At 40.0% G+C, this 15,396-nt stretch overlaps 1 protein-coding gene across 1 annotated transcript; it reads right to left on the bottom strand.

The window, feature by feature from the left end:
- Nucleotides 1-436: 436 nt before the first annotated feature.
- LOC108265875 (chromaffin granule amine transporter) lies at nucleotides 437-14,641 on the bottom strand. Its single transcript, XM_017468677.3, has 16 exons — nucleotides 14,538-14,641; nucleotides 9,865-9,994; nucleotides 8,340-8,700; nucleotides 7,563-7,621; nucleotides 7,075-7,158; nucleotides 5,998-6,090; nucleotides 5,792-5,881; nucleotides 5,650-5,693; nucleotides 4,693-4,753; nucleotides 4,337-4,432; nucleotides 2,340-2,418; nucleotides 2,041-2,092; nucleotides 1,534-1,597; nucleotides 1,329-1,448; nucleotides 671-804; nucleotides 437-582 (listed from the first exon to the last, which is right to left on the bottom strand). Exons 2-16 carry the CDS (start codon nucleotides 9,977-9,979, stop codon nucleotides 475-477), a joined length of 1,560 nt encoding a protein of 519 aa, XP_017324166.1. The 5' UTR covers nucleotides 9,980-9,994; nucleotides 14,538-14,641; the 3' UTR covers nucleotides 437-474.
- Nucleotides 14,642-15,396: the final 755 nt, after the last annotated feature.

Genomic DNA, 15,396 nt, shown 5'->3' with positions numbered 1-15,396 from the left:
TTATTATTATTATTATTATTATTATTATTATTATTATTATTAAATCTTTATGGAAGGAGTCTCCAGTATCAGCGATGTATTTTTTCAAGAAAAGCGCCGTTTACAAATTGCGATTTCATGATAGCATGATGATGTTTTTCTTCTTCTTCTTCTTCTTCAAGAGAGAGAGAGAGCAAAAAGAGAGGCTGGTGAGGAAGCCAGTGCTTACAGCTGCTATAGCGTAAGTGAGTACAGGAAAACGGATAAAAAAAAAAAAGCGTGATGTGTCGTTAATGAATTAATGCCAAATAGTAATCGTTGGCATATTGCTGTGGCGTAAGAGGAATAAAACAGTCCATAGATGGAGTGCTATTATAGGAAAACACTCAACTTCAGATTGCCAAAAGTAACCCGTCATTGATTCGTTGCCTATAACAGAAACACACCCCCCCCCCCCCCCCCCCGAGTGTTTTATTTCTTTACGGTGTGTGTGTGTTAGTCCTCGGGGTCGGCGTCACTCTCGTCACTCAGGGGGAACTCTCTGCACTGACGCTCCGTGCTGTAGCTCTTCACGTGCATGGGACACTCCTGGTTTAGAATCGCCTGTGGGGAAAATCGACGATAAGCGATGCCTGAAGGGATAGTATGTGTTGTGTTTGAGTGTGTATATATGTGAGTGTGTATGTGTTACCATCTTCTCCTCCCGAGCAGCAGGGTTTTTCAGAAAGAAGCACAGGGGTGCATAAAGAATATTGACCACCCCGATGAGCACCATCAGATACGGGAAGCCGATCACTTGTACTATAGCGCCCCCTGTAGATGGACCTACATCATAATACAGGAGAAACGTCTCAGATTGTCTGGCTAGTTAATCTGGAATATATATATTTTTGTGCTATAATGTGCTTTTTTAGAGTAAAATGGGGAAAAAAGCAGTATCACACTTATTCATGCATTCATTATAAGTTTACGGCACTCCAACTTCATAATTTTACTTGTGATTATCGTAGAATTTCAAAGATTCCGTTACAACATTTCAACGGGTCGTACTATTTTGTTTAATTTCAGCGTCTGTTTACATTTTTCCGGCCCTCAAATCAGTCCCCCCCCACCCCCCAGCAAAACATCAGCCTCTCCACGTCGCACCTTCATTTAGACCCTACTCATGTGGGAAATGCGTTTCACTGATAACGTGAAGTCATTGCAATTCACCTCGTAAGCAGCAGAGGGCTCTAAAAACAACACTGCCGCTTTAATGTCTATTACAAAATATAAAGTCGATAAGAAATTCGTTCGATCGGATTTGTTTCATTTAAAGTTAGAGGCGATGTTCAATATAAATCTTTTACCTATAGCGAACCCCATACAAAGTGCCACATCTGCTATGGCGTACACGCTGCCATACACAGAGGCATGTCTGATATCCACCAGGTATCCCATTATAGCCATCATGGACGAATCAACCATTCCTACAAACACAAAGTGCGAATTCCAGCGATTAGTGGAAATGTAGCCGTGTTCCTGCTCTGGCAGTGTTAGCAGTGCAGTGCTTACCAATAGCGAATCCTAGTCCTCCGTTAGGGCCAATAAGGCCGTAGATGTTTTTGGCCAAAGGAACCTGTAAGAAATTCGGATTTAAGAGAAGAAAAGGTTTGTTTGCCCAGCAGCGGGCTCACACCCCTCCCCTTTCACATCATCCTGCTCACCAGCATCTAAATACAGTCACGATACTACACACAGTAACCCAACAGTGTCCTGGCTAGTCTTAACATATATAATGTATATAATTCTAAATATCACATTTACATAATGTACAATTTACCTCAAATGTTAATCAATATTGAAAAAAAAATGACTGTCTGAGCATCTTAGTGTTTAGTCTTTGGTCTTAATGAACGTCACGTGCGGTCTGAGACGTAATATTTAAATGACAAGAAGCTGTCTATCGTTCGGTGGACTGTGCACCTATTTACAGTAATGCACTGTGAATTTCTAAAGTAGTAGTCCTATCATTTCTATACATTTTCTATCGAATAGAATGTAAATAACGGCGTCACTCACGCAAAGGAGGCTGATGCCAACAACGACCATGCCGATCATGGAGCACAGCCACCTAGTAAAGATCGGGGTTATGAAAGTCAGCGGATTGTCTGGGCTTTTTTTCAAAGCTCAATCTCCACTGCAAATAATTACTCCTGAAGTGCAGATATCTTTGCATAAAGTTACTGCAAGATATATTTCACTACGTCCTTTCTTGACACATACATTTGACCTAATAATAATAAACCCAAATTACTCTTAATATGAACACCATTAAATGTTATTTATATGATATTAAATGCACCAGAAAGACATTTTACCTGCCCATTTTGTTGGCCAGCAGACCAAACAGGTTGGTTCCAATTAAGTAAGACACGCTAGCTGGTAGAAAAGCCACCCCTGCAATATCAACACCCTCATCAGTGGATGGAAGAAAGGGGGGGGTCAGATGGGGGGGTTAGCAGAGCCCATGATGCCAACAGATAAAACAGACAAGGAAGATACACTCTGCCGTCTTCTGAATACACTCTCAGACGTATCAGTGGTTTTGATCGGGCGCCTGAGCCTCATAGAAGAAGCAATTAAAGTAATAGCACGAGACGTCGATGTCCCGTGGAGAAGTCTAGAGCCACCTCGCCTCTTCGCTTTCTGTCTTTTAGAGCAAACGTAAAAGGCAGAGATTTTGGCAGAATCTTGCTGCTTTGAAAGTCAAAATTAAGACGCGATCTCTCCAAAGCCACCGTAAAAAAAGATTAGTTACAGTGACGGAAAATAAGCACGTCCTTTTGTTATTTAATATACGTCAAGATCACATTTACACACGTAATGTCTTTGGATTCTTTTGTACTTAAGTACTGAAGTACTTAAGTCTTAAATCTTATTATCTTATTAAGATTAATTAAATCTTAAGTACTGAAGATTTGCACCTCAGTACTGAGTTGCAAAGCTGTTGTTGGCAATTACAGCTTTGAGACATCAACGGTAAGAAGTCATTTGCTTTTTCGCAGCATTGTGGTTCAATTCTGACCCCATTCCTCTCATCTTCAATTCCCCAAATTTACAGGGTTGGACAGGCAATTTGAAAATCCTCCATAAATTGTCAATAGGATTCAAGCTCGGAGACGGGCTCGGCCAAACGTCTGTCTTCGTGGTCAGTGAGATTCAGTTCTTCTCTAACATGTCCTGATACGTCGTTCCATTCCTCCATGTTTCCTTCGTTGACGTGTAATATCATGATGCTCCCACCACCGTGCTTCGCTGTGGGAATTATGGTGTTCTTGGGATCATTTACGAGATCCTTCTTTCTCCAAACACGACGAGTTGAATCATTGATTGTCTAAATGTTTTTTCAGATGTGCATCTCTGTGCTTCCTTTTACATGAGGTCTAGAAACAAAGATGATTGTGGTTCCTGCTGCTTTCAGGTCGTCTCGCAACTCTCGCGTTCCTTCCTTATCATTACTCCGAGAGTGCTTTGTGAAATCTTGCGTGGCGCACCAGTCTAGGAATGATTAGTTGCGGTTCTGTGAAATTTCCACCTGCGTGCTATTGAACCAATCGTACTTACAGGGATGTTTAAGGTCTTTGCTATGGCTCTGAACCTTTATCGGTTCAAGTGTTGTTCAGTAATGTTCCTTCACCATGTTTTTGTTGTGCGAAACCAGGTCCAATTAGAATGAGAACTTTTTTTTTTTTTTTGTGCAGCATTCATATCTAGAACTTGATTTATTTTTAATGTAACCCTAACCTTTATATATTTTAATATAGTGTATGAATTCCTATTAATTTAGTGTTTTAAACACTACATGCTTATGAATACATACTTTATATATATATATATATATATATATATATATATATATATATATATATATATATATATATATATATATCCAAGTAGAAAAGCTGAAAAACAATATATATGGGTTAATTTGACATGGACGTATACATCGGAAATATATTAAATAACAAAAACAAAAGTGTCCGAATACTTCTTTCCCCTCAATCAGTTCCTAGCTAACTTATTATTTCTGTTATTATTATTATTTATAAGTGTTTTGTTTTGTTTTTCAATTGTAACATGACCTTGGGTATGAGTAAGGCACTACATAAATGAAACATAATACATAGTTATTATTGTTTTCATTTTTTCAAATTTGCTGACCCCACCTTTAATATCTGGTTCAACTGTTACATGAATAAAAGACCAATTAGAAAACCGTGCCAAATGGTAGGAAATAGCTTGTATTTTGTCAAAGTTATTTACTTTATTTTAATCTGTATTACAAAGGAATGAAGCAGGTAGTGGCCCTTCTTACCAAGCTGCCATTTTGGTGAACACATGGTCTGCATCATCCATATAGGGAGAGTGGGTTCCAAAATGGCTACGCCCATGTTGGCAAAGCACAAAGATCCTGCGAACAAGCTCACGCCATCAATACCAGTGTGTTTGTGTGCAGTTTGGAAAATATTTTATTGTTCTGGAAAGGATTCTGAATTCCATATAACATTAACACATAATGTCCAAGTGATAAGTATACACAGCACACAGGCATGGCTTTTATCAATCGCTCGCATTAGGACAAAGGTAATTTCTTGATTGATGATAAGTAGCAAACACACACACACACACACACACACACACACACACACACACACACACACACACACACACCTGCGCTGATGAGTATGTAAGGGTCCTTCAGCAGAGTTAGCAGTGGTGTACCTGCAACACTCTGAAAACAGATTCCACAATTAAAGGTGCGATAAGTGATATACAGCCTGAATATGTATCACTTTTTTATGGGCTGTAGCAGAACACAACAAACAGTGGTATATATATATATATATATATATATATATATATATATATATATATATATATATATATTAGGTCCGTGATTCATTCTAAAATATATATGCCTTAAGTTTAAAAGAAATATTCATCTCAAATATATAACTATGCGTAACCTTTTCTCCAAATAAAGTACAGCGGTCACTTTTTATTTTTTGTTCGGTGTCTAAGTTTTGCTTCTTTCGTTTTGCACTGACGATATGAGGTAAGTAGGAATTTTGCTAAGTAGGAAAATTTGAACTTAAACTTCTTAAAATAAACGTTAAAAAAAAAAAAGAAGCTAATTGTTGATATGGTGATGTTTTCTGTAAGGAGATGTTTACGTAACCTTTAAGGAAGGAGTTAGCGCTAAAACTATAACTTTACCGACATCTTCAGGTCTTTGTGGCTTTAAAAAAAAAAAGGAAAAAAAAAGTGTTTTTTCTTGCTGCTATAACGTAAGTGCTAACAGGAACTAACTTGAACTAACTAACTCACTAACTCAGAAACACCATCCTGTTGTTCATTAGCATTCGTGTAACAGCAGTGTTTCATTCCTCATATACCACAGCAGTTTGTCAATGATTACAATGTTTCCATTTATTAAAGAACAACAAGATAGTTTTTTAAAAATCAATTTATAGTTACAATTTAATGTCATAGGCCGTCCAAAAAAAAAAACCCAACCAAACAAAAAAAACCCAACTGAGTTCCTGTTATCACTTCTGTTATAGCTAGAAACTGTTGTTCTGTTGTGTATAAATGTAGTGAGGAGACGGGTGAGGTGTCCATGCTTACCCCGGGAGATATCTTAGAAGGCTGCAGGATACAAAGCTGGAGTGCTTTGTTTTAAAATAAATCAATTAATCAATCAATCAAACATTAACACAAAAGCGCAATAATCATGACGCAGCAAGAGCAGAATTTTTAAACGTTTCACCTCCATCAAACAGAGCAAGGAAGGCCAGGATGAGGAACGGAGAGCTTTTACCCACAAACTCGTACATGACACTGCCGAAAGGGGCGCCAACTGCAAAACACACACACACACGCGCGTCAGCCCCACTAACAGCTGAATCTCTTTCTGCATCAATTAGTAATTACAAGTGATTATTGTGAGCAATTTCTAATAGTGCCAGCACTCACTGAGCACACCCATGGCGAGTCCTCCTAGTGCTATCCCCATGGCAATCCCTCTCTCATTATCATCAGTGTACACACTGGCCAGCATGCCCAGTCCTACACACACACACACACACACACACACACATACACACACAGATGACATGCATACAACACAATCAGTAACATATCTACTTTGGTTCCTGATATACTTGGATGACATTTTCTAATCTGTGAATACAGACACACACTTGTGAGGTGTGTGTTCCTGTAGCGAAATAATCCTATGCCTACGTCTACACCTAATTCGAATCGAAACTTAGTCATTTTTATGTATTTTGTGTAGTTGTAGTAGTTTAAGTTCAAATAAATCAACGGGGACCATCCAAACGTCTACACGAGGCCAAAATAGTTACATATTCCAATCAGTATGGGGACATTTGATCACCTTAAAGGAATACAGTCCCCTCAGGAACTATTGTAATGGCAAGGCCAATCCATTTGTTTGTGCTATACATCAAAGACAGTTGGGTTTGAGATCAAAAGACGGATATGAGGCGAGAGTTTAAGATTTCAGCTTTTATTTCCTGGAATTGAAATCTAGTTGTGTTAAACTACATGAAACGTAGAAAATGCTGTTCCGTGTCTGGTTGTTAGTACACCAGTGGTTTATTTCTTTTTCAGGACATTCCAGATTGTTGTACTGGTTATCCCCGATGCTTGTGCAACGACTCTGAACGATTTCCCCCCAAAGCCATCTCTCTGGTCTTCATGTTGGTTTATCCTTTTTAACAACAAATTCAGTCTTCACAGGTGAAACCTGGGGCTCAAACCAAGAGTAGACGTTCAGAGCTATTAGTTCTATAAACAATCAGTTTAACAGGACACACCTGGGTGGAAAGAAACACCTATCAATCACGTGTTCCAATATTCTTGATCACTTGGAAAAACTGGGTGAGTTCAAAGCTGTTGAACACGTCTAGATGTAAATACGGGGAAATGAAAGCTGAAATTCTGATCTGTCTTTTGATCTCAAACCCAAATGTCTTCAATGTACTTTCAGAGGACGCACGCACGCGCGCGCGCGCACGCACGCTGTACCTGCAACAGAGGAGAAGGAGGAGCCGATGCCCTGGAGGGAACGAGCGAAAAACAGCAAGGCGTACGTCTCTGAGAAAGCAAACACTGCACGGCAGAAACACACACACACACACACACACACACACACACACACACACACACACACACACACACGGAGATGACATTAAAACACATTAGAGTTCTCCATGCAGAACATTTTAAACACCTTTATATTCTTAGGTATAATGATAATAATAATAATAATAATAATAATAATAATAATAATAATAATAATAAAGGTATATATATAATTCTGGAGTTGAATATAAGCGAGTAAGATTTTAAAAATACAACAATTTTTTTTTTTTTGCACTATATAGTTATGGTTATCAAAGGTTCTGAAGGTTTTATACGATTTGCAGGTGAATTAGTATTGGATACATGTGCCGGCTTGTTACTGTATGCACATGTTTGATGTTCCATGTATTTAATTGTTATGTTTTGCTTACTTATCGTGGAGACAAACATGATGACGAACCCAGCGAACATGGGTATATGGTAACCGATCCTGAAAAAGAAAGAAGTACAGATCACAAATCCGCTCACTGAAGGTTGTACATGTTTTGTATCACTGCATTGGTTAGGCTTGAAAGGGTCTTGTTAATAATAGCTGTTTTGTTGTTCATTTTCAATGAACTATTATAAATCTATACAGAAATTCCCATCCAAAACCACTACACTCTGGTCTCACTGGAGGAATGTTAAAACAGAGGGTTTGCTTTTTAGAAAAGGCTCCAAGAACCCCAACTGAAAAGAAAGATTCATTGACTGTCCAAAGAACCCTTGAGGAAACCTTTTTTTTCCCTCAAGAGGAATCTCCTGAAGAACATCAGAGTAAGTCTGAAGTCGGAAACGGGAAGCAATCTTCCTGAGAGTGGAATTACAGAAAGAAGAATACATACATACATAAACACTGTTTACGTATCCAGAGGAACTCGGTTTAAACAAAAAGTGGATTGGTGTTGGCAGTCGATCAGAAAGCGGACAGAGAGCATAATATTCTTTTTAGCTAATGTCCAATAAACTCCCATCTTTCCCATCCTCTATCAAGTTTCTGCACCATCACTTCCCTCTCCCCTCCCTACTATTCAAGCCTCATCATCAGAAGCAACTCAGATCTCCAGCCTAAGTTCTCAGAGTTCTCCTCTTCATGTCTCCTCAGTTCGTAAGAAATGGTTTGAAGTTCATACGGGGATTAGCAGTCAAGCCACTGCACAAATACACACCTGTTGGTCAGCGGACCCACGAACGGGTTGACCAGAAGCTGCACTATAGCTTTAGATGCAAACAAGAGGCCGACTCTCACGTTCTCGGCCTCCAGAAACTTCTTGTCGTCCTTACAGTCGCCTGAGTCAGAGATGCTGGCACTCCCGTTGGAGATTGGGGTAACCGTTGAGTCACTGAAGTTATCCTGGGTCACAGTGTTGGTGGTGGTCTTGGTGTAGGTCACGTTATCATAGAGAGAGAAGATGGAAGAGAAGGTGGAGTGGTTCATGGTAGGAGGAGACAGAGAGGAGAAGGAGGAGGAGGAGGAAAGTTCAACCGGTTGATGCTCCATGGCATACAGGAAGGTAGGGATGATGGGAACTGGAGAGCAGGAGAAAGATGATGATCAATTAAATGTGGTAATGCTGGTAATGTTGTAAATTCAGAAATTCAGTACATGTGATAAGTGTTACTGTCTTAGAGGAGTAGTCTGGGGGATGGGTGGTGGGGGGGTGGAATTCCCTTACCGTGAATGTGGTTGATTTGCTTCTCTAGTTTTCCAATGGAGCTAACAAGTACAGGAAGTCTGTTTCACCCACAGTGGTTAAGAACACGGTATGTCTACTGCATATTTTATATTATTGTATAATAATAAATTATACAATTCTACAATATTGGTTTTCGAAGATCCGAGGTGGCACGGTTTTACAGCTGGTAGAGCTGCTGCCTCACATCCATCCATCCATCCATCCATCCATCTTCTATACCGCTTATCCTTTTCAGGGTCACGGGGAAACCTGGAGCCTATCCCAGGGAGCATTGGGCACGAGGCGGGGTACACCCTGGACAGGGTGCCAATCCATCGCAGGGCACAATCACATACACACTCACACACCCATTCATACACTACGGACACTTTAGACACGCCAATCAGCCTACCATGCATGTCTTTGGACTGGGGGAGGAAACCTTAGTACCCGGAGGAAACCCTCGCAGCACGTGGAGAACATGCAAACTCCGCACACACAGGGCCACGGTGGGAATGCTGCCCCACAGCTTCAGGGTTTCTGGTTCGATCCTGAGCTTGAGTTACAGTCTGTGTGGGGTTTTGCATGCTCTACCCATGTCCATGTGGGTTTCCTCCAGGTTGTCTGGTTTTCTCCTCGCTCCCATAAACAGGCCAGTATGCGGCGTGTCTAAGATAAATTACCCATCTGTGTGTGAATAATGCCTCGCAATGGACTGGAATCTGTATTCCTGCTTCACACCCAGTGCTCCACGGTGACCCTGACCAGGATAAAGCGGTTACTCGAGCCTTGTAGGTCCAGTGCAGAACTAAAGAAGTCAATTGCAGACGCCAAACGTGTCTTGAGTAAGGGGTAATGGGAACCGGTGTAAGTTTGAGTGTTTGTTTTTTTTGTCAAAATGGTTCCACTTTACTTCACACCTGATGAACATCTGTTTAGAAAACTGTGGCGTGTGAGTCGGTGTGTTCAAGATGTTAAATTAGCATGAGCGTTATTGTGTGTCGGGCTGCTGACTCACCCACGACAGTCAGCAACATGTTATCCAGCAGCAGAGCCACACACACCACCACCAGCACGAGGCGCCGTGAGCCCCTGCTCTTCCTGATCCACTCCATAGGATTCAACACAGTCATCGCCAGACCTGGTCACTGCACTCACACACACATTTATGCATTGCAAATGTTTGAGTGTCTGGGAAAAAACATGATTTGTGAAAAAAAAAAAACGAGTACGGGAAAAGACGCTGAAGTTTTGACCTGTTTGAAAGTCGGACACACGCCACGACAAGACTCTGCACGCTGTTCCAAGCAATTAGCATGCAGCTTACCTTGCTGAAAATTGGGATAATGTGCTATTAATACTAATAGGAGAAAGCCTTGGAGGATAGGTGGTTTAATTTAGCGTACAAGCTGTGACAGGATCATCAATTCGACACTTTCGCAAATTTCATTTTTCCAAATGTTAGAAATGGCTTACTGTCGCTTGCTACTTGCACGTGTAATACTATATACTATATAATGTGACACTATAGCATACATGTGTGTGTCGATGCAGTATTCCTGAGAGACACGTTATTCCACACGTCTGAAGGAATGACGTGTGTTATGCCATCACGAGCGATAAAACTTTTTCAGGAAAAATTATGACATCGCAAGGAATTCCACACCCAAGAATGTCTTGAGAACGACCGTTATCGTGACGGCGTAAAAGATTTTTACACCCTAGAACGTCTCTAAAAAATCTCAGTCTTATGACATCATGATTCTATGATTCCACGCCCTAAAATGTGCTGAGGAATGTCACATATTGTGAGATGACAAGTGATTCTATACACTAGAACATCTTGAGAAGACTGGAATTATGGTGGGAGTGGTGGCTTGGCGGTAAAGAGAGTCATAACCTGGGTTTAACATCTCATCCGAAAGACGGTGCTGTTTTTACAGTATAGTGTCCCCTATATTGACCCTGCACTCTGACCCCAACTTCCTGGCATGCTGGGGTATGCGACGAAAATGATTTCACTGTGCTGTATTGTATACGTGACCAATAAAGACTCATTATCATTATTATGACGTCACGAGAGATTGAACACACTAGACTGAGGAATATTGAGGAATATTGCAGAATCTTAGAACGTTCTGCACACTAGAATGTCCGGAGGAAAGGTGCATTATATGACATCACAAGTGACTGGAACGTTCTGAGGAACATTATGACATTATGACACCACAAGTGACTGGAACGTTCTGAGGAACATTATGACATTATGACATTATGACATCACAAGCGACTGGAATGTTCTGAGGAACATTATGACATCACAAGTGACTGGAACGTTCTGAGGAACATTATGACATTATGACATTATGACATCACAAGTGACTGGAACATTCTGAGGAACATTATGACATTATGACATTATGACATCACAAGTGACTGGAACGTTCTGAGGAACATTATGACATTATGACATCACAAGTGACTGGAACGTTCTGAGGAACATTATGACATCACAAGTGACTGGAACGTTCTGAGGAACATTATGACATTATGACATTATGACATCACAAGTGACTGGAACATTCTGAGGAACACAATGACATCACAAGTCGTTCCACACAAAGAATGTTCTGAAGAAACATGACAACACAAGAGATCACCCATATTAGAACGTCCTGAGGAATGTTGCTCATTTTGACCTCTTGAATGGATCCATTATGACTTCATGAGAGATCCGTACCCTAGATCGTTCTGTGTATTAAAATGCTGTGCATTACCGTTATCCCATAATCTATTATTGTGCATTAATTGTCCATTATGATCACGAGCGATCGCACACACTTGTCAAGGAACATTGTGCATCATGACATCACAAGTGGCTGCAGAGACTAGAACGTTCCGGGGAACACTGCACAGTATGAAATCACAGACGACTCCACACCCTAGATCGTCTAAAGTGGCGTTTTTGTATTGCGAAATCGCGAGCGATTTCTCACACTAGAATGTCATATGGAATGCCGCGTGTTATGAAATCACGTGTGATTCCGCGTGCTAGAACGTTCAGAAGAGCACGTAAGCCTGTCAACTGTCTCATGTGAAACACAATCCTGAAATCATGCTTGAAAGATGACCAATAAGAGCTGAGCTGAACTGTTTTCCGCCAGATACGAAGGTCACGTCTGAAAGACACCAGGTTCCAGAAGCTTGGATCACTGCTCAGGTGTTTCATCCTGGGTAAATGTTGTCGTGTGGGAGGTTTAATGGCTGATGGATGAAAATCTGTGAAATGTATTCTTATATCTGTCACAATTTCAAAATCGGTTAAAATTGCATAAATGTTATAATGCAGTGTGGCTCAGAGGTTAGCAAATGAAGATGTCCTGCACTGTGAAGTGTTCTAGGAGACCTGGATCTCCGGAATTTGTAGTCTCAGCCCTGCCATTAGTTCTTGCTTAATGTAAATACAAGCTGATATAATATGTTAAGTTCATATATTATAACTATCTTGAAATATGTTTTATGATTAAACTATGTAAAGAACCTCAACATTGACAGGCCGGGGAAATACAATCACGTGAGGAGAAAAAGAGGTCCGAGAAGAAAAAAGGGAACAAGCCTGCCGCCGGGTATCCGACGATATGGAGAAAGACGGATCGGAAAATCTTCCGCCGAGAAAGCTGATCCTGATGTTATACTCCTCCAGCGGGACATGCGAGATTTGCAACTCGACACGCTGGATGTGAAGAGAACTGAAGAATACAGCATACTGATCATGCTCTGCTTCAGTATGTCACAGTACATGTTGGCGTTCATTTTGTGAGATACTGTATAGTTTACATTCTGCTTATGGTAATTGATTTACCTTCATAAATGTTCTTAATGCATGTGCAGTAAATATTAACCAGGAGGAAACACCCACATAACACAGCCCAGGAGGTCTCTCCTGACACTCACAATTTACACACCACCATTGGTTTGGCCCTAGAGCAAGATCGTTAACTAACCCCCCCAACTAAATAAATGGTACGTTCTGTGAGCATCTGCTCTGCTCCAATTTGGCAGCAATATTAACTTAAACTGAATCTGATCTTAATTACCTTACTCATGTCTCTCATTACACTCCAGCTTCCATACACACACACTCACTCAAGCAAGCAGAGATAAGATGATCTTTAAGTTGTCTAATCAGCATCCATTCGCAAAGACCAGAAACAGTCACTCAGCAAACGTTCCTCACACTCATCACACTCATCACCTGGGAACAGTGTGTTCACAAAACACCCAAATGATCTGTCTGAAGAGTCCTCATGCTGGTAACAGCGCAAACCGACAAGTTTAATTGCCGATATTTATAGTACACACCCACACCCACAAAATCCCCCCAAAATAAATAAATATGCCTTTTAAATAAATGAAAGAAATGAAAGCTTTGGTTACACCACGCTACCACCAAAGACAAGCAGAAAACCTCAGACATTTGATTAGCCAAAAACAAACTTAAGCTAACACAAGCTAATCTCAGCAATTTGCTAGCAAGCTAGCTAGTATTTATCTATTTAGCCAGTTTTAACAATGACATATAACCCTGCTGGGGTTTAACGTAACATTGCGCAGCCACGTTTATTAACAAGCTTGCGAACCTTTTGTGAATAATGTTTGCTAGCAGGCTAGCGTGTTAAACTGAGGGGGGGGCAATTTCAGCTCATTTCCACGATTTGATGGGTTACATGTCACTATGTGCTTAAGGTGTAGGTCTGAACAATAGTTCCGTATAGCATGGAAGTGATGCGATTTCTATTCAAGAACATAGAAGAATACTTTGAATTTGAAATACAGTTTCTTCCTGATGGTATATTTTTAATCTGGATTTAAGAACGATTAATAAAGTGCAACTTCATATAATTCCATGATAGAGAAGGGCCAATGGGGGAATTTCGCCAGGACACCGGGGTTATACCCCTACTCTTTATGATAAGTGTCCTGGGATTTTTAATGACCTCAGAGAGTCAGGACTTCAGTTTAACGTCTCATCTAAAAGACAGTACTGCTTTTATAGTACAGTGCCTCTGTCACTATACTGGGGTATTAGGACCCACACAAATCACAGGGTGAGCGCCCCCTGCTGGCCACACTAATACCACTTCCAGCAGCAACCTAACAGGATCACTCTAGCTATGATAATCACGTGACGCCTGGAAAATCCATCTTTTTACCCTGTATTAGTTTCCGTTGTAGTGAAGATTATATAGTCTGCTTATTATATAATCCCTGGACTAGATCCAAGATAAAATAAAATAATTCAAATAAATGAGTGGAGCGCATGTTCCTTATAACAAACATACATGAGTTATATTAGACTAGGACTGTTTTATTCTATTGAATTTTAAATTTACATTACTCCTGTAACATTTCATTAAAAAAAAGAAAAGAAGAAGAATTGCTAAAGAAATGACGTTTCTCACGTATCACTGTTTAAGATAAGTACTCTGATAAGAAATGGTCACTGATGTCTCTAACATCATGCGAATAATAAATAAAAAATATAAAGAAAATATGAACGAACACTTTTAATGCATAAATGTATCAGAATTAACAATAACAATTATGAATTAATTATTAATTAATATTATGTAATGGATGTTAAACAGTGAACATACAAGAGCATAAAAATAATACTAAAACTGGTCTTACCTTCAGTTGCATTGCCTCTCACTGTGTGTGTGTGTGTGTGTGTGTGTGTGTGTGCACGTCCAGGACAGGTGAGCTATTTGCCAGGTCAACTGGTGGACCCTATATGTGTGTTCTGTTCGTTTTAAGATAAAGCCCTTACACAGGGACCTTATTAGGACCACCCACCCACACACACACACACACACACACACGCACACACACACTGCGTCAGAGCGAGGTTAATTGTCAGTGTCTGTTGGTCTTTATTGGGTACGTGAATAACCTGAAGGCTTCTGTTGGCCACGGTTTATCTTTTCTATCACATTCAGACTCACACACACACACACACACACACACACACACACACACGCTAAACAGCTGTTTCTCCACTGTACTGTGTGTGAGTTTCATATACTGGAGTGGAAAATGTACGTTTCTTTATTTGTCGTACACTAATAAAAAGTAAATAAGTAGATAGGTAGATAGATATATAATAGATAGATAACTATACATACATACATACAGGGTCTACATGTGTATATGTGTGTTTGTGAGCGTGTGTATATAATGTGTATGTGTGTGTGTATATATATATATATATATATATATATATATATATATATATATATATATATATATATATATATATATAATGTTAATATGTGTATATAGTGATGTATTCTCTATGTACGTCTCTGGGTTAATGACTAAGGATGACTCTGTAGTGTGTGCCAGTTTCATTTCCTTTTTGCTATTAGCTCAAACACCACACACACACACATACACACACACACACACACACACACACACACACACACTCAGTCTGGTGATGTGCTATCTGATGGTTTTTCTTTTTCTACAACAGCCTCAGGCTTTAAAG

The sequence above is a fragment of the Ictalurus punctatus genome, chromosome 5 (assembly GCF_001660625.3).
Source record: "Ictalurus punctatus breed USDA103 chromosome 5, Coco_2.0, whole genome shotgun sequence".
Classification (NCBI taxonomy): domain Eukaryota; kingdom Metazoa; phylum Chordata; class Actinopteri; order Siluriformes; family Ictaluridae; genus Ictalurus; species Ictalurus punctatus.
This window is presented reverse-complemented; position numbering and strand designations above follow the sequence as displayed.